This window comes from Gopherus evgoodei, chromosome 14, assembly GCF_007399415.2.
Source record: "Gopherus evgoodei ecotype Sinaloan lineage chromosome 14, rGopEvg1_v1.p, whole genome shotgun sequence".
Classification (NCBI taxonomy): Eukaryota; Metazoa; Chordata; order Testudines; family Testudinidae; genus Gopherus; species Gopherus evgoodei.
In genome coordinates, this window is record NC_044335.1 from 29,176,038 (window position 1) to 29,203,147 (window position 27,110).

The 27,110-nt window shown below is 44.0% G+C and overlaps 1 protein-coding gene across 7 annotated transcripts in view; it reads right to left on the bottom strand.

Annotated features, from left to right (window-relative positions):
- Positions 1–4,989: 4,989 nt before the first annotated feature.
- CBFA2T2 (CBFA2/RUNX1 partner transcriptional co-repressor 2) overlaps positions 4,990–27,110 on the bottom strand; it is a 108,700-nt gene continuing 86,579 nt past the window's right edge. For 5 of the 7 annotated variants that reach the window (XM_030533002.1, XM_030533005.1, XM_030533006.1 and 2 more), the window contains 9 exons: positions 24,504–24,745; positions 22,522–22,611; positions 21,369–21,550; positions 20,316–20,569; positions 19,516–19,601; positions 16,893–17,088; positions 14,620–14,688; positions 13,476–13,666; positions 4,990–8,322 (listed from right to left, as the gene is read on the bottom strand). In XM_030533002.1, the coding sequence (XP_030388862.1) occupies positions 8,032–8,322; positions 13,476–13,666; positions 14,620–14,688; positions 16,893–17,088; positions 19,516–19,601; positions 20,316–20,569; positions 21,369–21,550; positions 22,522–22,611; positions 24,504–24,745 (1,601 nt within the window). In that variant the 3' untranslated portion in view covers positions 4,990–8,031. Of the gene's footprint in view, positions 8,323–13,273; positions 13,338–13,475; positions 13,667–14,619; positions 14,689–16,892; positions 17,089–19,515; positions 19,602–20,315; positions 20,570–21,368; positions 21,551–22,521; positions 22,612–24,503; positions 24,746–27,110 lie in introns of all 7 variants that reach the window. The other 2 variants (XM_030533008.1, XM_030533003.1) reach the window with 2 other exon arrangements.

A 27,110-nucleotide genomic window follows, 5' to 3' on the forward strand; every position in this document is an offset into this window, starting at 1 on the left:
ATCTCAGGATGGTCTCTGGCCTGTGTTATACAAGAGGTCAGGCTAGGGGCCGCAGTGGACGTTTCTGGCCTCATCATCTATGAATCTTTAATAGTTTTATCCCCACAGCACCCCCTTGAGGTAGGGAAGTACAATGACCCCCATTGTACAGATGGAGAACTGAGGCCCAGAAGTTACGCACAAAGTCTGTGACAGACCTGAACGCAGGTCTCCGACATCCACTGCCACCCTAACTGCTGGACAATCCTTACTGTACTCCCTTGATGCCCTGAGTGGTGCTGTCCACACACACAATCAAAGGCAGTTTCTGCCCCAGAGAGCTTACAATATAAATAAGCAAGACAGACCAAAGAAGCAATATTTTTCCCATTCTGTCTATGGGGACACTGGGGCACAGAGCAGTTAAGTGAATTTCCTTAGGTCACCAGGAAGTTGGCACCAGGGTCAGGAACAAAACCCAGAACGGCTGTGCCCCAATCCAGTGCCCAAACCACAGGTCCACCCTTTCTCTGCGGGTGGGGCTAAGGCCAAAAACGATTTGCAATGGGATTTCTATGGGCCCAGTCAAAAGGAGATAGGATACAAGCCAGATGAAAGGCAGTTATAGTCTGAGTACAATGGCTACTAGGAAAACTTTATCATGCTGGCTAGATCCGGGGATTAAGATGGGGAGATGGGTGCTGGTCCAATCAGGCCCAGCTCAGGAGCTATTTAGGGCCATATATTCAGAGCTGTGCACAATTGCAGGGCTCGCTAACATGCTTATGCTAATTAGGGACACAAGGTGGGCGAGGTGATGTCTTTCATTGGACCAACCTGATGGTGAAAGAGACCAGCTTTCAAGCCACATAAAGCTCTTCTGCAGGTCTAGGTAAGCGAGTGCGCAATTCTGGTCCCAAACAACATCACACTGTTGGTGAACCCAGCACCTAGCAGGCACCTTACCAAACCATCACTGCACCTGTCATCTTTGGGGTATGTCTGCAGAGACCAAGGACCAAACATGTAAAGGAGACTGAACTCGTCTTTAAGGCCCAGGAATGGCAGGACTTGGGTACGTTAGCTGAAAAAGAGGAAGCCTGTAGGCAGATGAGAATTAAGGTAGGATCCCATGTGAGACCTGGCCAGGTTTGCACCTCTGTAGCTTGAAATCTGACAGGCAGGAGGCCAGTGTAACTTTCACACCTGAAAGTGGGAGGGTGGGCAAATGGAGGAGTGAATTATATTTGCAGTGGGTCAAGAAGTTCCCTGTGGAAATGGATCCAAGAACCTTTTATTACATGAGTGTTATTCTGCACTGGAAGAGCCTCCAAAGATGTGGATAGTCAGATAGCAGCAGCAGCTGCCATGTTTCCAGTCCTTCAGCAGCCTCTGTGAAGACGCTGTGACATCAGGCTTGCTACAAAACTGCAGCTCTACAGAACCACAATTATGCCAACTCTCTTTATTGCAAGCAATGAAACGTGGGCACTGAGAAAGGCCGAAGAGTGGCTGATTGACATTTTTGATTCTCATAAGTCTGTGTCAGCTACTCCACATCAAGTGGAAGGACACACTCAGCACTGAGGATATTTGTAGCAGAACCTCGTAACTACCTCCATCAGCACTGGTTTGGTTTTGTCAGTTTTCTTGGTATGGATATATTAGGATGGAAGACCAACAAATTACAAGGATGTTTACCAAGGAATGCTGCTACATGGCCAGTGATAACATGGTTGCCAAAAGCTTTGGTGTCGTGATAAAGTTTGCCAGCAATGAACAAACTGAATATCCAGCCAGATCACTTTCAGAACTTAGATAGGGATCACTCTGGGTGGCAGCATTGGCCAGCAACCTGCTGGCCAGGAGCCTGCCAGAGCTCCAGCACTGAAGCTCTGTGCAGCATAGGCTAGGTACTGACGGTGGGCTTTTGACGACACATAAGGTTCCCCCTTCAATGCCAAAGGGTATTCTCTCAGCAACCATGGTGGAGCGGTACCTGCTTCCGCCTCCATACGGTGCCGGGGTTCCGGGAACCAGTGGTGTGCTGGAGATCGAGACGTTGGGATGAGGTGGAGCTTGCCCCTAGATGGTGCCAGGCGCCCAACACACCCTGTTCCCTCCTGCTTCTGGAGCTCATAGATGCCCCACTGGGGTTGGCGGGACCAGAAGAGAGAGAAGGTCCCTAGCCACCTGAAAAGCCTCCAGGGTCGATGGTAGCATGTCTGCTGGCACAGCAGTGCAGGCTTCCTGGTGTCAGCAGATGGTCTTGCACCAGGATCAATTCCCTTGGTGGAGTTGATGTTGCTGATGCAGGTCTGGGAAGAGCAGCCCAGCATGGGTCTCGCTAACCTGCCTTCTCCCTGCTTGTCTCTCATCTGGACTGGTGAGTGTTCTCCCTCCATGTGCTGCTTCTAATGCTTCTTCCTCGGAGACAGAGAACAGTGCCAGGGAAAAGCTTCACACCAGTGCCCACGAACTCAGTGCCGAATCAGAGGGTTTGGCTCTGAGACAGGTCTGAGAGCGGCCTGCATGCAGACAGCCATCAGCCTGACATCCCTGTCTTTTTTGGTGCACAGTCTGAAGTCCTGACAAATCTCGCACTTGTGCTTCATGTGAGTTTTGCCCAGACACTTAAAGCTGCTGGAGTGCAGGTCATTCACAAGCAGAGGCTTGCCCCAGGAGGCACAAGACTTGAAGCCCAGAGCATGCCCATCCCCTGGGGCAAAGTCTCTCTATGACAGGAACTATTTACACTAACTATACACTACACTATGATCACTGCAAATGTAGAAAAAGTCCAAAAGCCACTAGGAAGAAGCCCTGCCGAAGGAAGGGGTGTCCTAGCAACCCTCAGAAGCGGGTAAGAACTGAGATGCTGCGGGGCCAGCAGTGCACCTTATACCAGCGCATAAGCGCACAGCTCCAGAGGGTGCTAGAGCCTGCCCAGTGGATACTACTAAGGGAAAAGTCTCTGGCAACAGTGCACGTGGTGCACACGCACTTAGCACGGAATGGACATGAGCAAGACTCGCAGAAGAACCGTTCACAGCGTAGCCAGTGCCTTTCTGCTGAATGCATAGAAGAAATGTGGGTCACGGACCACATGCCAGAGTGAGAGGAGGTACAGCAGGCTGGCCAGAGGTTTCCTGTTGGACAGCAGGCTTATTTGCTCTTTGGACAATTTGGGTGGCCTCACAAAGAGATAGCAAGCGAGTGGGACTACAGCAGGAATGAGCACTGCATGCATTCTAGAGAACGCGACAGCTTAACATTCAGACTTAACCCAAGAATAGACGCAAATTCACACTGAGAATCAGTGATTAGAGCAAATTATGGTCTAAGATTTTTACCGTTGTGAATAATACATTAAAATGCCGTCCGCCCAGCAGGGTAAAACACTGGCTGCCAAATATAAATGCATGTTTTTCTCCACGTTTAGAATTTTATTTAAACAAATGAATTAAGTGTTTGTAAAAACTGTCCGACAGAGCCCTGGAGGCTGAAATCCTGGGATTATGTAGCACGTAAGAACAGAAGAGACAACTATCCAAATCTCCTTCAGACTGAGCCTCCGCCATGGCAGGAACATGTGCCAAGACGGAGAGCATGCAAAGGTGATGATTGTGGCCTCCCAAATCCTCTCCTGTAATATCAGATAGAGAAGTTATTGTTCACTTCCTGTCTTAAACAGCAGCACGCCATCATTAGGTGTGCACTGTTAGATGTGTTCCACCCCAGAGACAATCATATTTCAGGACTGATATACTCCATCTGCAGTAGTCCATGGGGACCAGATTTTCTGACTGCAAAAGACTGTAATGTAAGGAATTACTTACCTGAAATGTCCCATCACCTTGCAACCACAACCTATTCTGAAATGCAGGTACTTATTGTAATTATTTACAGTATCTTCTAGACATCCCAACCATCAGTGCTCCAGCATGCAGAGCACTGTATATACACAGCAAGAGACATTCCTTGCCCTCAAGGGTTTATATTCTAAATAGACAAGGCAGTCAAACCATGGGAGAAAAGAAGATGCCACATACAAGCAAAAGTCACAGATTCTGAGGCCAGAAGGGACCACTGTGATCATCTACTGACCTCCTGTATAGCACAGGCCAGAGAACAGCCCCAAATAATCCACAGAGCAGATCTTTTAGAAAAACATCCAATCTTGATTGAAAAAGTGATGGAGAATGCACCACACATCTTGGTAAATTGTTCCAGTGGTTAACTGGGCTCATCTGGGATTGGAACCCAGGATCTCTTGCACCCAAAGCAAGAATCATACCAAAGAAGCACCTCTTTGCAAAGTTCTCTGCAGCATCTCACTGCAGTCAAAGGTGAGGATGAAGTGACTTGCCACTCCCTTCTTTTAGGTAACGATCTCCATCCCAGCAGAAATCTGGCATCCTCGCTTTTTGCTAACTCCTTACAAGAGAAATGTCAGACTGTGAAACTAAAGTGACTGAAAATGTTATTTGTCCCAGAGAAGCCAATCCCAATTTGTGCCACGCTTGAAGCAGTGATTCTTGTCTCTAAATGTTAGCTGCTCCCCCTCAACACTGAGACTTCAGCAGGTGGAATATGCCAGTAAATCTTGGGGGGAGGGGGGGGGGATTTCATATTCTGGTACTGTATATGTATATCTCTCACTGGAATTTGGGGGGTAGAGAATATTCTTTGCGATAAACATCTTGGCCTGAGTACCAAAATTAAACCACTTTTAGAAAACCTCTGTGCATGACTCAGGTTGGAATTCTGCATTTGTATTTGATTTTGGGGATTCATTTTGGGCTCCATGCATGTGCCAGAAGACTGGCATGGCTGCCTTGGTTTCTCAGTTTTGAAGTGGATATATTGCTTTCATGTCCGACAACCCTTATTAGCCATGACTTTATCATGACAGTGTGGCACTGTTCCTACAGAAACCTTAAGGAATCTAAGCCTGTTGCATGTATCATGATAAACTGCTATTCCCTTTGCAAGGTGAAGGAGGAGTGGTAAGATGAATATAGTCTTTTTATTGACTACTTTGAGTAGAACAAACTAAATACATCTGTAACAGTTTGGGTTCCTTTATACAGTACATTAAATAAGTTATGCACAGGAATTAAGTAACAAATTCCTATTACAGAATTAAATGACAAAAAAATATAGAAAACTCAATCCAACAAGTCTTCCCATACCAGAATTTCACATTTATCATTCCATGTTTAAAAAAATCATTCTAAATCATGACTGTTAGTATTTCATTTATTTACATTGGGGTTAATTTTTATTTTAATACACAGAGAGCCATTGAAGTTGTGTGAAAACTATGGAAGACTGTCTATTTATAAATAATTCCTTAGAGCACTGCATTGCTCTCATCCTTTTTGGGGTCTGATCTTAGGGGTTACCCTTAGGCAACTAACTAGTATCATCACTTCAGTATTTGTAGCTAAATACAGAGGATACTACAAACATTGAGGCAATGTTATTTAGTTACCGGAAGCAACTGAAAAAGTTTTCAGGGTTACCACTGTACCAAGAGGGTCCTTAATCAAAGCTTCCACTGGGCGCATTGACTGAGTAAGGACTGCAGAATCCCGTCCTCTATCACGAAGGGTATTTTCATGAAAACCACATAATCTGTGGCTTCTCTCTGGTCCTTATCAACCCAGTACAATGCTGATGGGTACTGGATCATCACTGGAAAGGTCTGATAGTTTAAGAGAAGAACAGGACTTTGGAGGGATTTCACACCTGAGATGCTGTTTCTGCAGAAATATCCTAATAGCACTAGCGAATGAAGGGAACAGAGATGAGAACCTTACACAGAGTAGGAATTGTTTGCAAATAGGTTTCCATTATCCAGGAGGCATCAGCTGTTCCTTGAGGTTAATATTAGATGGCTATGGAACAGCCTCACCCCCAGAGACGGCCCCAGCTCTTGTACCTGAGGCAGGTATGCACACATCCATGGAGGAGGACTTCAGACAAGTAAGGAATACTGCCAACAATTATCCCTGCACCCGGCAATCCCGGTCTGTTCTTCCTTTAAGAAGCAGAAGAGTCTGTACCAGAGAAGCAGCTCTTTCATCTACCTGCTGTCTGTATCTACAGGCCATGACTGAGTCCAGGCTCCGAACTGTGATAGTAACAGCTCTCACAGGACAAAAACTAGAGATTCTTAACACGGAATTTCGGCAATGAGAAGATTTTTGCCTGTGAATGAAAACTTTTAAGACATGCGAGTTAACCACTTCATTACTAGAGACTGGAGTTTCCAAGGACCACAACCCAACCAATTAGCTAACCTGCTCTTGTTACCATGGCATATCAATAACATCCAGTCGACAGCACACCTGTTCTCATTGCTAGCCTGAGGAACAGTAAATGACATCTCCATTATCAGCTGGCATTTTAAAAAGTGACCAAATATAAGTTAGGAATTATGTGTCTTGTTTGGCTCCAATCCAAAGATCACAGAAGAACACAGTCTCAGAATGAAGGGTCAATGAAGGGTCAATACTCTCCAGCCCTTATTCGTGTGCAGCATGAGAAGTCAGTGGGACTCCCAAAGCGAGCATGCGCCGAGTCCTGTTGCATTAGCTGCACATATAACAAGCTCCTAAGGGACTCATAAAATAAGTTCTTCTAGGCAAACTCTGTTTTTCTGCATACACCAAACCAGTCTTCCCCCCGGCACCAGATTAGAACATTGCCTTCAGGCCCAGCCAGCCTAGTAACAGCCAGTTCAGCATGCCACAACCCAACCAGATTGCACCCTTCTGAGCGGTCATCTCTAGAGCAGGCTTTAAAATGATGGACAAGGTGATATACATTGGCTTATAAATGCATCGCTAGTGAATTCTGCCAGCTAGAGCAGTGCAATCAGGTGCTTTGATAGGTTTGCCCTTCTCTGCATGGAATATAGGTCTGGAACCACAAGTTCAGCACACAACAGAGCTCTGGTAACCCCATTTAGGCTTGGACATTTAAAAAATTGACATTAATTGCAAAATTCGGAAACTTTTTTTAAAATCGTTGTGCCAACATGCTTGGAAAGAACAGGCTGTAAATGATCCATTGCAATCGTGTGGAGAAGATTCACAGGGTGAAAACAAAGACATTAAATCTAAAACTAATACTTCCCATGCAGTGGAAAAATCTTTCCTGCACGGCAAAGTAACCCAACCCAGCCTCTGGGGCAAGGGGCCATGATGACAGGTTGAGATTTGGTCTGAAACATTCAGCACACAAGGAGAGTGGAGGCTCCTAACCAAGCTGATTGATAAACAATGGACGGTCCAGTTAGAGAAAAGGATTAAAAATGGGCCATATAAAAGAGATCACCTGTTCCCTCTCAGCACAGAGATTTGTTTAGCTTCCCTCCTCAATAGAACACAATTCTCCTCTCCTCCAGGGAATGCCCAACCCCTGTAATCCCTGTGAGTCACTACCTAGCTGAGTCCTGGGGAAAAGCAGACATCTGTAACCAAGAAACTGCTTATTTCTCATTACACTGGAGATTGAGAAGTTCTCCCACTGAGGAAAATCAGTTCAGGTGGACAGTTCATTGCAGAGAGTTAACAAGTACAGAGCCATCTGGGAAGAAGAAAAATATGTATCTCATGAAAGAGGAGGTGCAGCGAGTTATATGGGGAGGCTGTTCAGGCAGCCTGGCCATCCAGCAGAAAGGAGAACACCATACTTCATCCTTGGATACTGAGTGCTGCTTGCCTGGATTCTCTTGCATGTCAAGGCAGGACCCGGGAGCTCCTTCCCAAAGAAGTTCAATTAAAACAAAGCAGAAGAGGCCACAGTCCTGAAGGTCCAAGTGACATGCTCTCTGGTGCCAAGACTTAAAAGCGAGCAGCGTTGAGCTCCCCTTGGCAAGGCTGGCATGTGGTTCCTAACAACTGCTGATGGATTATAATGAAACGGAAAAAGCCTCACAAAGATTAGCCAGAGCGTCGGGGCTCTAGAGTAGCCGGTGGAGTTTTTACAACCTTCTGTGGAGCGTAAGTGTTTTTTAGGTTTAAAAACAGGATACTGGATTTAGAGTCCATTAGTGTCTATTGCTGTCACGGAAGCTGGGGTAGAGGATCGAGAGGTCGTTGCAGAGGTCTTCTCTAGGGCGGGACTTGGAACCCCATCGGCTGGCTTGGCGGCGGCGGCTGCCAATCGCCCTGCTGGCAGGGAAAGCGGCTTGGCCTGGCTGTGTAACCCTTGTCCGCAGATCCGATGATGTCGCTCCCAGTCTTTGTGCTGGCAGAAAGAGCCACAGTACCGGGCAATGTTGCATCCGCTGCACGTCTCACTGGCTTTGCGACCGCAGTTCCAACAGCTCTGCAAGACAGAAAACACCTGACTTAAAAATATATTTCCAGAGGACGTTTATATAGTTTGGAGGGCAGCAAGACAGGGCTTACTCGGCATTTGCAGGATTTGCAGGCTAGGGTGACCAGATGTCCCAATTTTATAGGGACAGTCACGATTTTTGGGTCTTTTTCTTATATAGGCTCCTATTACCCGCCACCCCTCTCCCGATTTTTCACACTTGCTGTCTGGTCACCCTATTGCAGGCACTGCTTTGTCCCAGAAGAAAGAAAATGTAAAAAAATCCACCACTTCTAGCCATTTCACACACACTCTAGCCCAGGAACAGACCACACCTCTGTGCTAGAACTAGAACAACCTGCCAGACTGTACCCAACTGACAGCCTCCTCCAAGGGCAGGCAACATCACCCCGGAAATCAGAGCACAGGTGCTACACGTTCTTTTCATTTCCTGTTTTAATCAGCTCTATTTTACTATCCAAGGGCTCTTCACAGAGATTACAACACTACCACAGAGTCAACATTTGCCTGGGACCTCCGCACAAGAGGTTTCAATGGGCTAATCTGGAAAAGAAAAAGCTAATTTAAAAGCTCATCCGCCAGGTGAAACCTTTCCCAGGGATGAGACTCAATCTGGAAGCTGAGCAAAGCCTCTCTGGACTCTGGAGGATGTGTCAGCTGGCGGGCTTACAACGCGTGACTGGTTTGTAAGGGGATCAAGGGCAAAAAGGCCAAAACCAGAAGCTGCGACTGCAGTTGGTCACAGAAGCAGAACTGGAGGATTAGCTTTCTGAAGCTGGACTTGTGCATTAGCAAAAACATACAGGGAGAGCAACGTCCGCTGTGAAAAACCAGCTTTCCCCAGATTCCACTTGTACCCCTTTACTCCCACCCCACAAGACGTATTTCACGAGCCACCGCGCTTCTGCAACGCCAACAAAAAGCTGCGAAGAGAGCAGGAAAAGGAAGCAGCCCCGAGAGTTTCTCTGGTGGCGCGTCGCTCTTGCTGTGAAGCTTGGCAAGATGCGTGTTAGCATCTCACAGCTCAGTAGTTCTGCACCGAAAACCATTGCTCCTGGCAATAATTTACTAGCTTGTAGCAAAGAGCCTAACTCAGTTGATTGGTAGCGGAACTGCTCTAGGGTCAACACCCACAGGAGACCAGTCAATCTTCCAGAAGAAGAATGTGGAAAAATACTCCATTGGCATGTGAAGCCTGAGAAACTGAGTCACAGCTTGAAAGCTACTGACACTCCTGCCTAAAACAGTTTGTTTCTAGCCATATTTTATGGATTACAAGATATCCTGGAATAATGACACAGTTTCTTAATGTGGTGGCTGAAGAATAATGCATTCCACAGAAGAATCACCGAGGTTAGTGACAAAAAGATCTAGTAGCTGGACAGTCCAGGGTTTTCCTGCGGCTCTATGCTCCACTCCCGTTTCAGGAATCCAGTTTTAACTGTATCATATGGTGGTGCTTCCATCACTTCCCTTGGGTGAACACTGCATCACTCAAACAGATCTCATTAGCAAAAAGTTTGCCCTGATATTTAGCCTACAAATCATTCCTTTACTTAATTCTATCTTGTAACTTCTGTATCATGGTAACCAATTCCTCCTGCTCCTTGATACCAGCACCCTTCAACGCTTAGTGACTGCTACATCTTCCCCTTAGATGTTTAGCCAAGAAATAGATAACTATATTAAATTTCTTTTTGTCTCCTGTCATAATATGTAAAACATATAGCTCCTTTCATCCCAAAGGATGCCTGTGTACTGGCTGGAGCCAGCTGTGTTGGATCTGGGCATGCAGTACCATCCAATCATGGCTCAGCGATTGGTAGAACTGTGTGACCCTCCATGAAGTAGTGATAACTTTATTCACAGCAGATTGGACATTACTGAGACATTCCTGGAGGAGGAATCTGAGTTACCTTGTCCGGTTTGGGCCACATCAATATTTTTCAGTGAGACCATGAGGATTTTCTGCACGATCCCAGAATGAGGTGGCTGGTGCCATCTGTGAGGCTTGCCTCCCAATGGAGAGTTGCCCGAACAGGCCTCTTTGAGGCTGCTAACTCAGTATCCTCACAAACCATATAATCACCCCATGCAGAGCCATATTCCATTGACACCAATGGAAGACACCATGATCACAAGAGAGACCAGCGTTTCTGTGCTTTGGAATGGGAACTCTTGTTTCTTGATGCCCGAGACCTGAACAAGGAGATGGGGAGGGCAATGCTATTTCCTCCCAGAAATTGGTCCAATAAAAGCTATTGCATCACCTGCCTTGTCTCTCTCATTCCCTCCCAAGCTCAGACAGTCATGATACCACACAAACCTGCCAAACAATGAGAGCAAGGGGGCTACTGCTGGCCTCCACAATTCACAACACCACAAACTCCATATGCTCACCAGACCCTTGCCTAGAAACTACAGGTCCAAAACAAACCCAGACAGCGATGCTCCAGAAATGCAACTGTGGCAGGGCGAACAAGGGTAGGAAAAAAGCAAAGACAGATCAGCAGACAAAACATGTTCATTCCAGAGTTTGCAAAGTGCTTTGGAATCCTTTGGAATAACAAGAGCTATAGGAGAAGTCAAAAAGGCTAACAAAATGTTTGGAACTATTAGGAAAGGAATGGAAAATAAGACACAAAATATAATGCCATTGTATAAAATCCATGGTGTGCCCACACCTTCAATAGTGTGTCTAGTTTCAGTCACCCCATCTCAAAAAGGATATAGGGGAACTGGAAAAGGTTCAGAGAAAGGCAACAAAGATGATGAAGGGTATGGAACGGCTTTGACACAAGGAGACAAAAAGATTATGGCTGTTCAGCTTAGAGCTAGGAAAGTGGCAAGGAGGATATGACAGAGGTCTACAAAATCATGAATGGTGTGGAAAAAGTGAATAGAGAAGTGTTATTTACCCTTTCACACAATACAAAAACCAGGAGTCACCTGATGAATGAATTAATAACAAATTTAATATTAACAAGAGGAAGAACTTTTTCACACAACAAATCTGTGGAACTCATTGCCAGGGGATGTTGTGAAGACCAAACATATAACTGGGTTCAAAAAAAGAACGAGATAAGCTCATGGAAGATAGGTATATCAACCGCTCTTAGGCAAAATGGTCAGAGATGCAACCTCATGCTCAAAGTGACCCTAAACCTCCCAGAAGCTGGGAGGGGAAAACTGGAGTGGATCTCTTTAAAATTACCACGTTCTGTACACTCCCACTGTAGCTCTGGCACTAGCCACGGTCAGAGACAGGAGACTGGGCTACATAGACCATTGGTCTGACTCAGTATGACCATTCTTATATTCTTAGGTTAGTGCTGAGAATCTTAAGATTCCTCTCAAAAAAAAAAAACTCCAAGTGTCTTTGGGATTTCCCCTTCCCAATTTTTTTTCCTCCATGTGTTAAATTAGTTTCCCTTCTAAATTAGCTCCATACAGATGCATACAGAACCCCTTGACCTTACTCACCATGCACAACACACTTCAAGGGGCCCATTAATGAGGGGAAGGACAGGGTTAAGTAAATCAGCATCAGGGGGAAAATGGTGGAATGTCATTTGGCAAGAGTCTGGATGCGACAAGGCCAGAAAGAGAGAGGAGTCCAAGATAACCCCAAAGCTGAGCCACTGAATGATGGAGAGGATAGCAGCGTTGTTGCCAGTGATGGAAAGAGACCAGCGAAAACAGTGTTAGCACTGTATTTAAATATCCCCCTACAACAGATTCAATCTTAATATTGAAGCATTGTGAGAAAAAGAACGGACCAAGTTATTTTCTTTGCTCAAGACGAGGGGAATTGAAAAGGTAAATAAACTAAATTTCCACTGTAATAATGTTAGGCATTATTAATGAGGAAGGTTATAATTCATGTTCATAAAAATCAATCTTTACCTGTCAATGCCCACTAATTATGAAGGAATCAAACATCACTGTCTAGAAAACATGCAAATACCCTGTTGGGTATATTTTGTAGGTTTTTTTAGTCCTGGAAAGATCAAATTAAAATTTTGCACTGATCTGCTCACGATTCTTCATGCTCCACTAGGTTTTATGAGTTTTCCTGAATGAGAAAAATACTGGGGGTATATGTGGGGTGCAGTTAAGTGTTTATCTCAAAATGATTCTGTTATGCAGCACATGTTTTGTAAGATAACACAAACCTCAAAATATCCAAGATGATATTCACTATGCTGGTCTGCACAGACAGATGGACACACACTTACAGACTGCTATATAATGAGCCATGTAAATTTCTGAATGCCCATCTGGAATTAAGTGAGGAATCAAACTTGGATGTTGCCTGTCTTTCGGGTAGCAGTGTGGCCTAGTGAGTAGGATACCAGGGCTGAGACTCAGGAGATATGGGTTCTATTCCTGGCTCCGCCACTACTCTGTTGAGTGACAATGGACAAGTCACTTCCCCTCTCAGTGCTTTCATTTCCCCATCTGTAAAATGTGGGTAATGATTAAGATGACCAGATAGTATGAAAAAGTAGGGACACTTACTTTTTTTGGGAGGGAGAGATGGGGCGAGATAGTTGCCTATGTAAGGCAAAGCCCCTAATATCAGGACAGTCCTAATAATATTGGAACATCTGATCACCCTAGTAACAACCCTGATCTCCTTTGTGAAGTGTTTTGAGAACTACGGATGAAAAGTACTAGATAAGAGCTAGGTATTACTTATTATTATTATTTTAAAGTCATTAAGAAAAACAAGGCAACTTTTTTTTAAAATCTCTCCAGGGCCTACTACAAAATCTGTTGCTAAAGGGTGGCTGTACTCAGAGGAAAGTGAAACAGAACTGTATCCAGCAGCTCTGATTTTTCTCTTGTACTGCGATAAATCTGGTGTAGCTACTGTGGCGCTGCTCCGAGTCAGGATCCCCATACATACTGGCCCTTCAACACTATTTTCACGTACACAAGGTAGCCTCTTACACAGGTTTCACAGCATGCCCAATGGAATCATTTCTCAATTGATCCTGCTGTCAAAGAAACAAAACGGGAGTTTAGAGCCCAATGCCCATTGCAAGTCAATGAGAACTGAGCACCATATCTCACCCTAGAACACTGCCCTTTGTTCTCCCAGCCCAGACTGCAGGGATACGGCGCTGGGTTCTTACCTCTGTAGACTCTTCCTGCTCATTGATTACGAGGAAAGCATCCTCAGTAGCTTGGCGCTTTGCGTCTGCAATGGTTTGTTCCATGCGGGCCCTCTCGGATGCAATCATTTCAAATGCCTTCTGCTCTGCCTCGGCCACAGCTTTCTGCACCTCAGACATGGCCTGGCGCTTCACCTCATTCACGGCTTCTTCTGGAAGAAAACAACAGCCTCATCAACCAGCCTCGCAGGCAGAACAAGCCTCGAACAAAGATGACCGAGTGAGATTGGGAAGGAAAATCCCCCTTGGGCAGCACTATTCAATGTTAGGGTGGATACACTAAAGAGACAATAGGCAGATAAGAACATTGCTCGTGCCAATGAGCCTCACCCCTGAGCTGAAGAGACAACCTCTAGGGAGAGAGGGGAGTCCAGTAGCCACAGGCAAGTCAATCCATGGCCACTCTGCTGAGGCCGACAACAAGGGTGCCTACTTAGTGCCAACTGTCATGATGCTTACTAAGATAAGCCTACCTACTGGGAACCGATCTAAATCCACCATCTGGTTCTACACAGCCTTCTGATCAGTCCTGATGCCAACTGCATCTGGTCATTAGCCTATCAACCCGCAGTCACTGAAAACCAAGAGTATTGGAAATCCAGGCAGGAGTAGATTAAGACTAGGCCAAAAAAAAAAAAAGGGCTAAAAACAACCTGCAGATTGAAGGCCCAAGAAACGGAGGGACCCAGATTAGTTTAGATGAAATGGTGCTGGGTTACATTGCAGTGGGATTTGTTTCCCCAATGTATTAACTCCAAACCTCTACACTCGACCGTTGGGTGGATCAAGTTCAGACCTACATTTTCCCAAGTGCGTCTCCAACAGCTTCCCAGACTGTCTCCCCAGGCATGTGTACTTCTGGGCTGGGCATGCACTGAATGTGGCATGCCAACTCCCAAACTGCGCACACACATCAAGCATGCGCTCAACTCAGGTGCATGCATCTTTGCAAATCTAGGTCAGCGTATAACCAGCCAGCCAGGGAAGGAACAGCACATTCAAGATGCTTTTTTACAAGCATGACTTTGCATCTGGCCCTGTGTCCCATCTGCATTTATCTTAAGCTTGTGGTAACTCTGTCCAGTGACCATCTACAAATACTTACCAGCTTTTTTCCATATCTCTTCAGTAACATAGCCCGTCCCTGACCTGCTGCTGAAGTCCCGCTGGGAATCTGTGGAAACAAGGAATGCACTGACGGATCAGCAGTGTCTCCTCTCCCTGAATTATTTTGCTTAAACGCCATTCCAAACCCTGTAGGAAAGCTATGAGAACCTGCAGCCAGTGTCTATAAACTTAGCTAAAGCACCAAGGGACGACGATAGGCTTAATAGCTAAAACCCAAGCAAGTGATTTCTGCAGCTAAGACCATTCATCAAATGGCAAGATGATAAATGAACTTTTAATTAGCGTCCTGCATGATTTATTGCAGTGTAATCCACTTCCATCTTCTGATACTTTATAATCACAGGCTATAGTTATAAATATACCTCATCAAACATCTGCTATGTGCAATGATTGTGAAGATCAATCTATACTAACCATGTATTACATTAAATACAGCGCTTTTCATTTTCAAATATCCCAAAGACAGTTAACTCACAGACTAAAACTGAAATACAAACTGTGCATCTCTTAAAGCTATAGGTGTACAGACAATACGCCCAATACTACATAAGCTCAGTGAGATCAAATGTGACAGATGCTGGTAAATGGTATCTCTATTTGGTATCATGTGATCTCAGCCGTTTAAAATATATTTCCATTGGAAAGGTTTTAGAAATCCAGTAGTATGGCTTTTACACAATCTTTTCTGGTATTTTTTTTTTTTAATATGTTTTTCTAAAGGTTCACATGACTTCAGAAAAATTAAACTAAACTAAGTCAAAGGGTAATGGAAGAGGCAGAAATATCAGTGTTTGTTGTTCTATAGGTTCTTACAAAACTATGCAATGTACACACCAGCTATTACACTGACTTGGAGGTTTTTGATCTAACTGCACCCTCTAGCTTAAAACTACTGGTATCACAGTCCTTGATATTACATCCTATTAAAGGAGAACTCCACAAGATTCCTGCTCTTTTAAGTCATTTTTAACACCTTGGTGCTGTAGCTACGACCTTACTCTTGAGCAGCTTTAAAAGGCTGTTGTGTTCTGAGAAGCAACGACGTTCAATGGTACTCCCTGTACCGAACAGATCTGCTCCCTGAGTGTATTCATTACCATCTGCTGACTCCAGTGACTTTTTACCACTTTATTGCTCCATTAGAATCAACATGGATAAGACAGAGGGAGCTGAGTTCTGTCTCTTTTGTGAGGTCAACAGAATTGTTTGCTAGGTTCTAGTTGATTAAAGCTGTAAAAACTCAACTGAAGGCAACAGGGTTGCACAGGTGTCCCTGAGGGAATCATTTGTCCTGCAGCATCTTTATTACCTATGGCAAAGAAATGAATGAATGAGTCCAGCTTGACTCTCAGAGCCCCAGGTAAGTCTGTAGGGCAGGCAGGTAGAGAAAACAAAAAACAACACACGTTTTAACTTGTAATGTAAGTGCCTGTGATCTGGAATTTGAGTGACAAACAGAACTCCACAGTGCTATTTTTCAGGGTCGAGTAGAACAGAGCAGAATAATAATTCCTGGCATACCATTAAAGACTGTACTTCCAATGTACTAAGAGGGGCCATTCATAGGGCATACTTTCCTCATGACTTTAAATGGATTGAATGACAATGATTTCTTCCTAAAGAAAACCTGCTTCTAAAACAAAGCCTACAGTTCCTTGACACCTTCAGAGCTATCATGGTGCCAATTAGTACTGATTTTATAATTATGGCTGCAACCATTCTTGGTCCTCTTGCCCCCAAAATATTTCCAAAGAGAAACTTGTATAGAGAAATTTTAATTTTTGCAAAGTTTGGGGGAAGCTGCTAAAGTCATTTCAGAACTACAGGCAGCTACAAGTTCACCATGCTTCCAAGAACAATTTTTTAAAAAGAGCATTCACTATTTTTGGGGTCCACCTGAAACGCAACATCAACGTGGTTTTCAAGTTTCAGATCTATGTGATACTCTCAAAGTAGGGCAACGGCTAGTCTGGAGAAACCCTTTCAGTCTCAGACCGTAAGAACAACTTATTCATCCTCCAGTCACTCACTGATCATGTAAGTTTCAGAGCACTTGATCCAACCAGATGTTGCCATGAAACATTTCACATTCCGCTGCTTTTAGATCTGATACATTAGATGAACCAAAGGGCCCTGTTTCTAAGTCTCTAGGTTTAAGTCTCCCTCAAATCTGGAGGACACTGCTGTGGAACCACAGCCTCAGGTAAGCCGCCCTGCAACAACGTGGCAGCAGTTGGCTCCCTCTCCTACCACTGCTGATGGAGTCAGAGCTCCCGGGACTGTGCTGCCTCGAGATGAATTCACTCCCTCCCTTCCTTGTCTCTGCACTTTCGCTGCACCGCCTCTTCCAGTAGTTGAGCTCCTCCCGGTCAGCCTCCTGACAGCGCCGCAGAACAGCCATGGAGCGCCTAGTCTTCTCCACCATTTCCATGATGCAATTCAAAGCCTGTCAGGGGGGAAAGGTGCATTTTCAGAACTAGTTTCCGATGCCTGTTTCTTTGGCATTCTCTAGGGCAGAGAATGGTTTCTTAGTGGAAGATGCCAATTTGAGAGCATACTTCACAACAACAGGCCCAGCCTGCTTATGTAGACCAAAGAACGCAGAATCATTTGAACGCATGGGGAAATCAGAGACATTCAAAGTCCCGGTGACATAAAGCAGAACGTTCTGTCAACAGCTTAGATTTTTCTTGTTAAAGTATTATTCAAATGAGTCCTGCTTTAGCATGATCAGATCCATGATAGCAGGTTCCTATTTGACTCCTTATTCTTTACTATATATCTACAGGTAAGACTAGGGACCTCTCCCTGTTTAGACCAATTATTGGCACAATTTCAACCACTGGAAGGTATTTGATATGTTCAGAGGGCCGGGAAAAAGAAATAATATCAGCTACTCTCCCACAATTATTGTTCAAAAATAGCTTTTATTCATTCCCCTGACATTTGATGGAGAGCGCCATTTTGAAATAGTGTGGGACAGAATTAATGAGAAATTTCCCTTTATTGGTCTGCAGCTCTAATCAAGTCACTGATTTACAGAAGTGAAATTTCAACACAATTTCTGGCTCTTTCACATCAGCCATGTGAAAGAGGGCTGAAATCTGACACTCTTCCTGAAAAGGTTAACAAAGAGCATACTGTATTCTAAATTTCTATCCAACTCCCATCATCTGGAGCTGCACAGAAAACAGAGGGGAATGCAATGTGTACTCAGTGATTCTCCATCAGCCAGTTAGATTGACTTTGCCTTAGGGAGAAAGACAGTTGTCAGCAGGGATCCTAGTTTTCCCATGATAAAAAACTGCAAAGTTCTCCGATAAAACAAACAAACAAACATAAAAATCCACGTTTTTCTGTGATTAAAATGAAACATTGAACTTTAGTCTCCCTAACCACAATACATAAGTTATCAGTTGAACACAATGTTTTATTTACAATTTTTAAGCAAAGTTCTAAACCTACAAGCGTCATCAATCATTATAATAAAATAAATTAACAGAATTGCTCTCCGGCTGCCAGCAGCTTCTCACACAACCCCAGAATATATTCCATGCCCCCCTCCCGCCAATGGGCATACCCTCAGTTTGAGAACTTCTGGAATAAGTGACACTGCTACTTTTAGTAAAATGTAGTGAATAGTTAATATATGTTTTTATTTTTTCACAAAATGTAAAAACTAAAGATTCTCTGTAAAAACGCAAATTATGCATTTTTCTGCAGCAAATGGATTTCTATGATCCCTGCTGTCAGTAGCTAGCCATATCCCAGCCGTGTAGGATTTAGGAAATGCTTTAACTTTGATATCATCTCTCCTCTCACAACACAATTTTATCACAATTCTGTTATATCCAAGGATCAATTTGAAAAGCCTTTAGTAGTTTTTGTTGACTTCATGGAGTCCCAGAATTCAGGATTAGAATCAGAAGAATGAACAGTATTTTGGGGTAAACTTCCAGCCAGGCCTCTGTCCAGCCTCCACTTGTGCACATGTAAAATTATCCCACAATTTGGTCAGCACTTTGTAGATGAAAACACCTGTTAAAATGCTAATATTTGTACGTAGACTCGAAATAGTCTTGTACCTGTACGTGCATGCAAGCGGTAGTACTGGGTCCAATTGGTTTTGCAGGTGCTATGGTTACTAATTGAGCTCACAGAGGCATTAGCTTATTTAAAGGTCATAAACAAGTATTCACAGACATTTGTGCCTGCAAAATGCAGATTAACCCCCAGGTGAATGTATGTTATAGATTCCCCTGTGCCTGACCCACAGAGGGTATGAGACTGTTACAGACTCAGCTACCAAACTTTTGCTCAAGCTGCAGTAGCTCTGGAGCTCCCATGTTCAATCCCCACAATGCCAAGCAAGATGACAGCTGTCACAAAGACACAACTTTGTGCCACTTGTCCATGTCACAAGCAGCCCTTCGTTTCCAAACACACCCAAGAAGATAGCAATGCCCCCGCTCTACTTAACATTGCATTATCAACAGCAGCTAAAAGAAAGTCTTTGTTCTTCTTTAACTAGCAATAGCAATTACAATGTCTTTACATTACACTGCAATTTCCATGAAAATATATTGCCTCCTGCCGTTTCCTTACCTGCAGGGTGCTCTGCGCCCCTTCGACTGCCTTCACAGCACAAAGACATTTACTCCATCTTAGCCAAAACCCAGATTATCACAGGAGATTATAGACTTGTTACGGAAAATTCGGCAGCAGTTTTAAAACATTTTTAGTGCACACTAAACCAGGCCACTCAGAAAATGCTGATTTGGCACCACCTATGACCCAGTCATGTAAAATGAAGCAGCTGGCAGTTTGGTTGCTGGGCCTTCAAAAGATTTTTTTTTTTTTTTAGGTTCCTTACGTGATCGAGATGCTTCCACTCATCAGCCCACTCTCTCTCTGTTAAGCGATGGTCCACGAGCTCATCCTGATAGCCTCCATTTAAACCTGTTATGAATTACACCCAAAATTAGGACCGGACAGGATGATTTCTTCCATTAGACTTTACCACACTTTCAAATTGTGGTTTGCTAGCTCCAGCCAGCAGATAACAAATAAGGCTCGTTAAACTGAAAAAAATGTATGTTTCAATAGTGAAGAGCAGTGGCGTGGAAAAGAGAAAAACCTTGATTTGAACAAGTATTTTTTCCCTTTAATCCCAAACGCACGTACTTCCTATGAAACTAGTCTCTGGGAACATGGCTACACTGCAGATAGTCACCTGAGTCCAAGCCCATCAGACCATCTGGGGGTAAGCTTTGGTGGCTAGCCCAAGCTACAGTGTAAACACTGCTACTTCAGTGCGGTAGCTTGCGCAGAGTTAAGACAAGTCTGTCTATCAATGCTGGGAGGCACACTCCCCATTGCAGTGCAGGACGTACCCTCTATTGCCTACAGCAAGAGGGACCACTCGGACGACAACAGATAGCTCCACTTACACAGTATTCTAAAGAGCTCCTGCAACTGGCTGCTAAGATACAGCTGTCCCGCCCCCCACAGGTTCATCTGCCTACAGAAAACGATTTCCGGCAATATGCATTTTATTGGCAGATCTCCTCAGCATGCTGCCCGGCTGTGTACTGGACCATTCCATAGAAGTGCTAGTATGACAGATTCGGCAAGATGACGTATGGGACAGAGACGGGGCCATGGCTCTCTTACCAAGATTGCTATGTCTGTCGCGCATATCCCTCTGTTCCAAGAGCTTGTTGGGGTCTCTGTACAGGTGGGAAGTTGCGATGTCTTCCAAGGTGTAGTGCTGGAGCGGAGGTGGGGTTGGATGGAACTGCCCAGCAGGATTCATGAGAGGGAGAGCCAGGGCAGGGCTGTGCCGCGGAGCTGGACTAATGGTGCACACTCTCTTGGCCGGCGGCTCCGATGGGAGCGGGTCTCTCTCAAAACTATTTTCTTCTCTTCTGCAAAGAAGCCAAAAGAGGTGAATTTCTGTCAGCACTAAGAACATATTCAGAAAGGGAAAGAGAAGAACTCAGCCGTCCAGAGAGAGAGAAACAGATTTCAGACCAGGACTCTGGGCAGCAGCACTTAGCAGGAACAAGCTGGGAAGGCAAAACAAATGTATTACACTTGAAAAAACCCAAAACACAACTACAGGACACACTGCCATTGGCGGGTGGGGGAGAGAGCTGAGAGGATGTTAATTTAAATTATTTCCAGTTGCTCTTCTCTAAACTCCAGGCCCATCCTATGTAATTACACACAAAACTTTATCCAAAATGCAATTAGCAAAGCTTAAAATAGACTTCCAAAACATACCCATCCCTGACCCCTGTATCACCTCCAGAACAGCCTCTTGTTCCCTACGCACTCCACTCCCCCAGGGAAAGCCTCAGGGAACAGCCACCTCTTGCATTTTAGGCCAGACAGAAGACGACATGCTAGCTTCTAGCCAGCGAGGCACTCTCAGGCAGACCGCTTGATAGCGTATCAGTGCCTGAAGAAAACCCTGTGAAGACCAGCATAGAGTCCTCATAAGCACACCATTCTCTTGGAGTATTTTTATGGAGCCATGTTGGACACAGAAGTGAGAGTGAATTAGAGGTGTCATTAACTGTGAATGAGAGTTTGAACAGGCCATATGGCTTAACACAGGGCAAGAACAACATCCTCCCGGGGCATTAGATTTCACTTTGACTTAACTGCTCCAGGAACAGGGCCACTACCTAAAAACTGAACTGAACATGCAGTTCCCTTTACCTGTCTGGACTATGTCTCTTCCCATTTCCATTCACCTCCATCAGCAGCTCAGAGGAGTCGGCTGGGGACGTGGTGTTTGTGTTCAGCAGGATGTGCTCATGCTGGGCCAGGTACTGGGAAGGCGTTTGCTTGGCAGCCCGGGCGCAGTGCAGCAGCTCCCTCTGCAGCAAGGGAAGGTTGGCCTGGAAAACAGGTTGCACTGCATTGCAGTTTTAGTTTGTAAAGTCTGACAGCAGTGTCGATTCCATCTGTCTACTTGACTCTAATTATCTGTCAAAATGGCACGACTAGCGTCCACAGTTTAAAATTAACAGTGTCTGTGCTATAGACTTGCTGTGCATTAAAAAGGCACTGTATGATGTTTGTATATGTGACACGTGCGAATGTGAAAAAATTGTTCTCTCAAGCAGCGAGGGCCTGAAACGAGTTGCGTTAGGAAACAAAACGTTACACAATAACCTTCCTTGTGATTCCAGCATCTTGACTATTTCAGGGCCTTGCAAATCTGAAAGCAAGGCCTGATTAGATCACTGCTGAATTTAGTTCTGTTTTATTTTTCTGACACACAGATAGGATAGGCCTTAATACGCTGTTAGGGCTATCCTAGATTGCTGTATAAACAAACATTTAGAACATACGTTTTATGCCTTTAGTGCATCTCTAATGAAAAGATGACAACATTCAACATTACATATCAATTACTGATTTGTTTTGGTGGAGTGCATAATTTCTCTGAAGCCTCAGAAACTCCCTTCTCTAAGCATTTGTATTTTCTCTGTTCAATACAGGCCCAGCTGATCTGCTGAAATTAGTTATGGAGTAAACAAGAAATAAATTGTGATACTTGGAGTTAAAGAGAATGTGTGGAAAAATGAGATTATGCTAAGAAATGTGTCAGGAAATTCAGTCATCTCCTTCAGATGCAATCAGCCCAGGGGAAATGGACAATACAGGATCTTTAATGATGTCCATGACAAAGTCACACTTTCCCTCTGAGCTGGTCATATTAGGTCAACATGACTGTATAATATTGTGGTCTGTCTTCCTGCAACTGTAAGTGTAATTGCTCTGATGAGTTTCCTGTTTACTGGTTCCCAGCAATTGCAGAGCTGCCAAACAACATGTTAGCGAGACTCTGCAGTTTCACCATCACCTTCAGAAATGGAATCACAAAGGGACGAAGAGGGAAGTTGGTGGCCTCTTGGAGCTTGCAGTGGAATTCCTCAATTGTCACTGTAGAGTTCTGTAAAAAGAAGCAAAATGAAACTCCATCTTCTGCATAGTTTAATCCTTAAAATAAATTCTGTGTGAAGAAGGAAACCAGTGAAACTTGAAGTTAGCCTTTCCATTTGGCACGTGGGATCAATAATGTTTGCACCAGATTTTAGTCAGCAGCACCTTATCTCCTAACTGGCCTACCAGTCCATTGAGCAGAGGATGACTGAAAGACTTCTCAAATCCATGAAACGTACTCCACAACCCAAAGGACAATAGAAATTGCTTGAGTTCTGTGGAAGCACCATAGTGATTTCAAACATGGCTTTAAATAATTGGTTGGAAACACTGATTGGGTACCAATCCCTTCTACTCTGTAGGTAAAAATGCCTGCATGCACTATAATCATTTCTAACACTTGCACAAATACAAATCCTAATGCACACGCAGGTGTGTATCGAGCAAGCCATGGGTTTTGCACCAGCACTGTATTCTAATACTTACGCAGGTGTTAAGACCATTGAAAGAGTCTGCACAGGTGTTGACAAATTTGTATAGTGCATGCAAGTACATGCACATACGTGAACACGAAGGACACTGAAAGTTCAGCCTTCATTTGCTAAGGCTAATTTTCAACACTTATGAGAGTTTAGCACTATTTTCATTTGCTCTCCTAGTGTATCTAATTAAATTATATGGAGCAGCCCAAACCTGGCATTAAGAGCAAATAGCCATTAATACACATCATGTGTTCTGCTACGTATCCCATCAGAAGCATTTTGTGTGTCATGAGGCTCTCCGCTCACTGGAGGCTTAGAATTTACCTTTTTCTAAAACAGTGACTGAATCAGTGAATTTACAGCAGCTATCCCTGTACAGTGGTAGCCAGAAGACCCCAGGATTTGCCAGAGATCTTCTTCCTTATCTTTAGGAGCATATGCATTCAACCAGTCAGCCACATACTGAACAGTTACAGAAAATACCATGGTGGCCTGTATAGATCAAACTTAGCACTTACACCACCACTTTTTCAGAGCACCGCATCAAACATCAACCCGTTCTCACCACAGGCCCGCCCGCGAAGCAGGGAAACATTATCAGTTTTCCCCAAGGCCACACAGCAAGTCAGTGGCAGAGCCTGAACTTGTGAGTTCCTGACTCTATTCCCTCTGCACATTCCTTCAGACCGCATTGCCTCATGCAGCAAGGAAATACTAATTTTGAGCACACTGAAGCCATGACAGTATTTAACAAATGGTGTGTCAAACTGGCATTTCCTTCATTTGGAAGCAGATTAGAGCAAAATCCATCAGCAGCCAGAGTCAGGAAAATTAGGAATTCTTTGTGTTCCAGAGGGTTACAAAAAGACACAAGCAGGAGACTGTTTATCTAGCAAAAAATAACATGCACTTCTCAGTTGCAAGGAAGCTCTATCTGCAAGAGGAGGCTGAGGAGAGTATGTTCGGGACCCTTTAGCAGATGATTTACATCATAGGAAATTACTGTTTTGAAAAAAATCAAACCTGCTACTCTACTTTCAGTGAGAATAAAACACACACCAGGCCTGTGATTTGTAAGGTAGGAATTTTAGCCCAAACCCCTCTGGATTTCATGGAGCTTAGTGGTGTCCAGCTAGTAGCTGAAGAGAAATACAGATGAGATTCCACAGCTTATTGAAGCCAAATGAAGATGATGAAAAACAGAAAAGTTATGAGACAGGGTAAACATTATTAAAAAGTTTAGTAAACTTGGTAAATAACTTTCCCATAAGCCACAAATGCATAGTGTTGTGCAATAGATACACATCGGCTGCCAGATTCCCATCACTAGCAGAACTCTGGCCCACCAGAAAAGCCCCAATGGCCATTTGAGAGGCTTTGGGTTTGAGCGGCTTCCAGGACTCCATTTGATAGTGCTTACCACTAGTGCTAGGACGAGGGTCCGGACCTTCTCCCCGATCTCTGGTGAAATGTCATTGCCAAACTGCTGAAGGGTGGTAAGGAAGCGCTTGAGTTTGCTGAGCTGCCGGGCCCCACAGGTTGCTGGGAGTTGCTGATTGGTCAGTGAGGATGAAGATGATGAGGCAGGACCATTGCTGAATCTTTGGGGTGGAGAGGGTGCCCCATTCAGCGTGGGAGGAGAATGGTTAATCCCATTGGGCACTGAAATGCAGAACCAAACCAAAATATAAGCACCACTGACCACTGCTGCAACATGTTGTAGAAATACTCAAAAGGGGCACACAACAATTGCATGCCAGTTCGAGAGAGACAGAAAATAAAACTCACTAGAAATAGAGCAGAGCACCCCTGAATTGTGGATTAAAGCAAAAATACAATATTAAAATGGCCACAATGGGTCTATTTCCTCCACCCCGTACTTGTTTCTCTAAGTGCTCATGAAAACACAGGACATTTCCTGCTGATGTACTCAAACACAAGGATGCAGACACAGCTTTGTGGAATGGCATTTATATCCATTACTTTTCAGCACTCTAACCTTTCCACTTCTGGCTCTGTTCCAATACGGAAGTTTAAATATTCAGCCTCTTGTAGACCAGCTGTAGCAGTCTGCAGGCCAGATCAGCTGTCCCGTAGTTTCTTTTTTAAATCTACGGGACAGCTGTTTTTTAAAATGTTTTTCTCATCTGAATCCTATTGAAATTAAGAGCCTGGATTCTAATAGACTCCCAAGGCCTAGCTTAACTTCCAAAGACATGAAATAAATACTAACCATTAGGGTTAAAAAGAAATGCTTTCTAAATAAATACCTATGGTTGCGATAGCTCTCGAGGAGCTGAGCTTCATAAAGTTTAACAGTGTAAGGCAGAATAGTGTCTCACATATAGCTCACAGGCTTAGATATGCTTTAACTCACCCAGAAATTATAGGCTGCACACCAGAATTTCTGGGTGACGTTCTCTGGCCTGCATTAAATGATTGCAATGGTCCCTTCTGGTCTTAAAAATTGACAAATTCAAGGTAAATCAATTTTGTTCATTTAGTCCGGAGTCCTGCCAAGCATATGACAGCACAGATGTTTGCACTCACATGCAGCACTGCTGATATTAAGAAGCCTTTGTTGTGGTGCAAAGGTCCATCCAGGTGGATCCCGCTGCAGGATCAGGGCCATGCTGCTACCCAGGGAATTTACATCTGCCTCAGTTTTGCAAGTGTCTGCTGTTTTTGATCTGATAATGTCGGTGACCTTGTTAGTCTATTTCAACATGCTTTCTGACTAAACTAGACTAAGTTGCTGATGTTTAGGGGCATCAAGAGGGATTTGAAAAATTGTTCAGATCCCGATACAGTTCTTGTGCAATCTGAGGTCCTGTCTGGGAAACGCTGAAAGCAGGCATCAGATTCAGGTCCAAATGCGATCTAAACCATGAATTGCAAAGTGGAAAAGTACATCAGATTCAAAACATATTTTAAGTTAATCCACTGTTTCAAAATTACAGTCCCAATTCTGGACTCCTTGTACACCAACACCCATCATAGTCACTGGGAGTTTTGGCTGAGGAAGTAATACAGGATCAGGCCCCAAAGAGTATAAAAACATTACTGCTCCTCTTTTAAGGGGCACTGTTTGGAGCAGCACTGCAGAAAGGATTCCTAGGACTGCGCTGTCTTTTTGGGATGCTGATGCACACACACATGTACACATGCACGCAGAGAGAGAAGCAGAGTTGACATGGCTGTTCAAGAAAAACAGATATGACCACTTCATCTTCATTGAAAGAACAGGAAAATCCAGCAATACTTACCAAATTGGACCATGAGAAACAGCCTGGACAAATTATTTATAAGCTCAGTATAGTGCAAACTATGGTAAATTAATAAAAATTATATAAAATTATTGTGTCCTTCTAAAATGAGAGCCTTTCAACTTCAAACGATTAAACAAGTGAGACCTTTTCAAATTACGGGAAGGGTAGGATTAGGGCAGTTAAACCGCTCAAGGGCTGCTCAGAGATCTGAGGTTATAAAAGCACCACACACCTGGCATGGCAGAGGAGAAGCTGGGAGACAACCAAAGAAGAATAACCAGAGACAGTTACCGATTCACAGGAAAGATAAGGACAGAAAAAAAATATCAAAGCTTGCTCATGTTCATGATGAATGGGGTGAAAAGGCTGCTACGGAGGGAAAGTACTGCTAGGTAGAAGGTAGGTCCATTAACATAGGGAGAGGGAATGAAATTAACGACAACATGCTGAGCTCTTGTTTTAAAGGTGACCTGCAAAGAAAAATAAAAAATGGCTTATGAGTTGTGTGTTTCATTATTATGGGTAAGGAAGATCTGAATGTGTTTTTTTTAAATGTATTTTTCTATTTAAAAAATAAAAAGTAAAGGAATCTATGGAACATTTAAACACGTTCAAAGAAGCCAAACTAGATGATGGGCATTCTATGATATTAGCATGCATGATGCATCCAAGAGAAGGATTTGGGACAGTGCTAGAAGACTGGATAAAAGCAAATGTCATAATGAATTTCAAGGAGGAGGATCCCGGCAATTATTTTC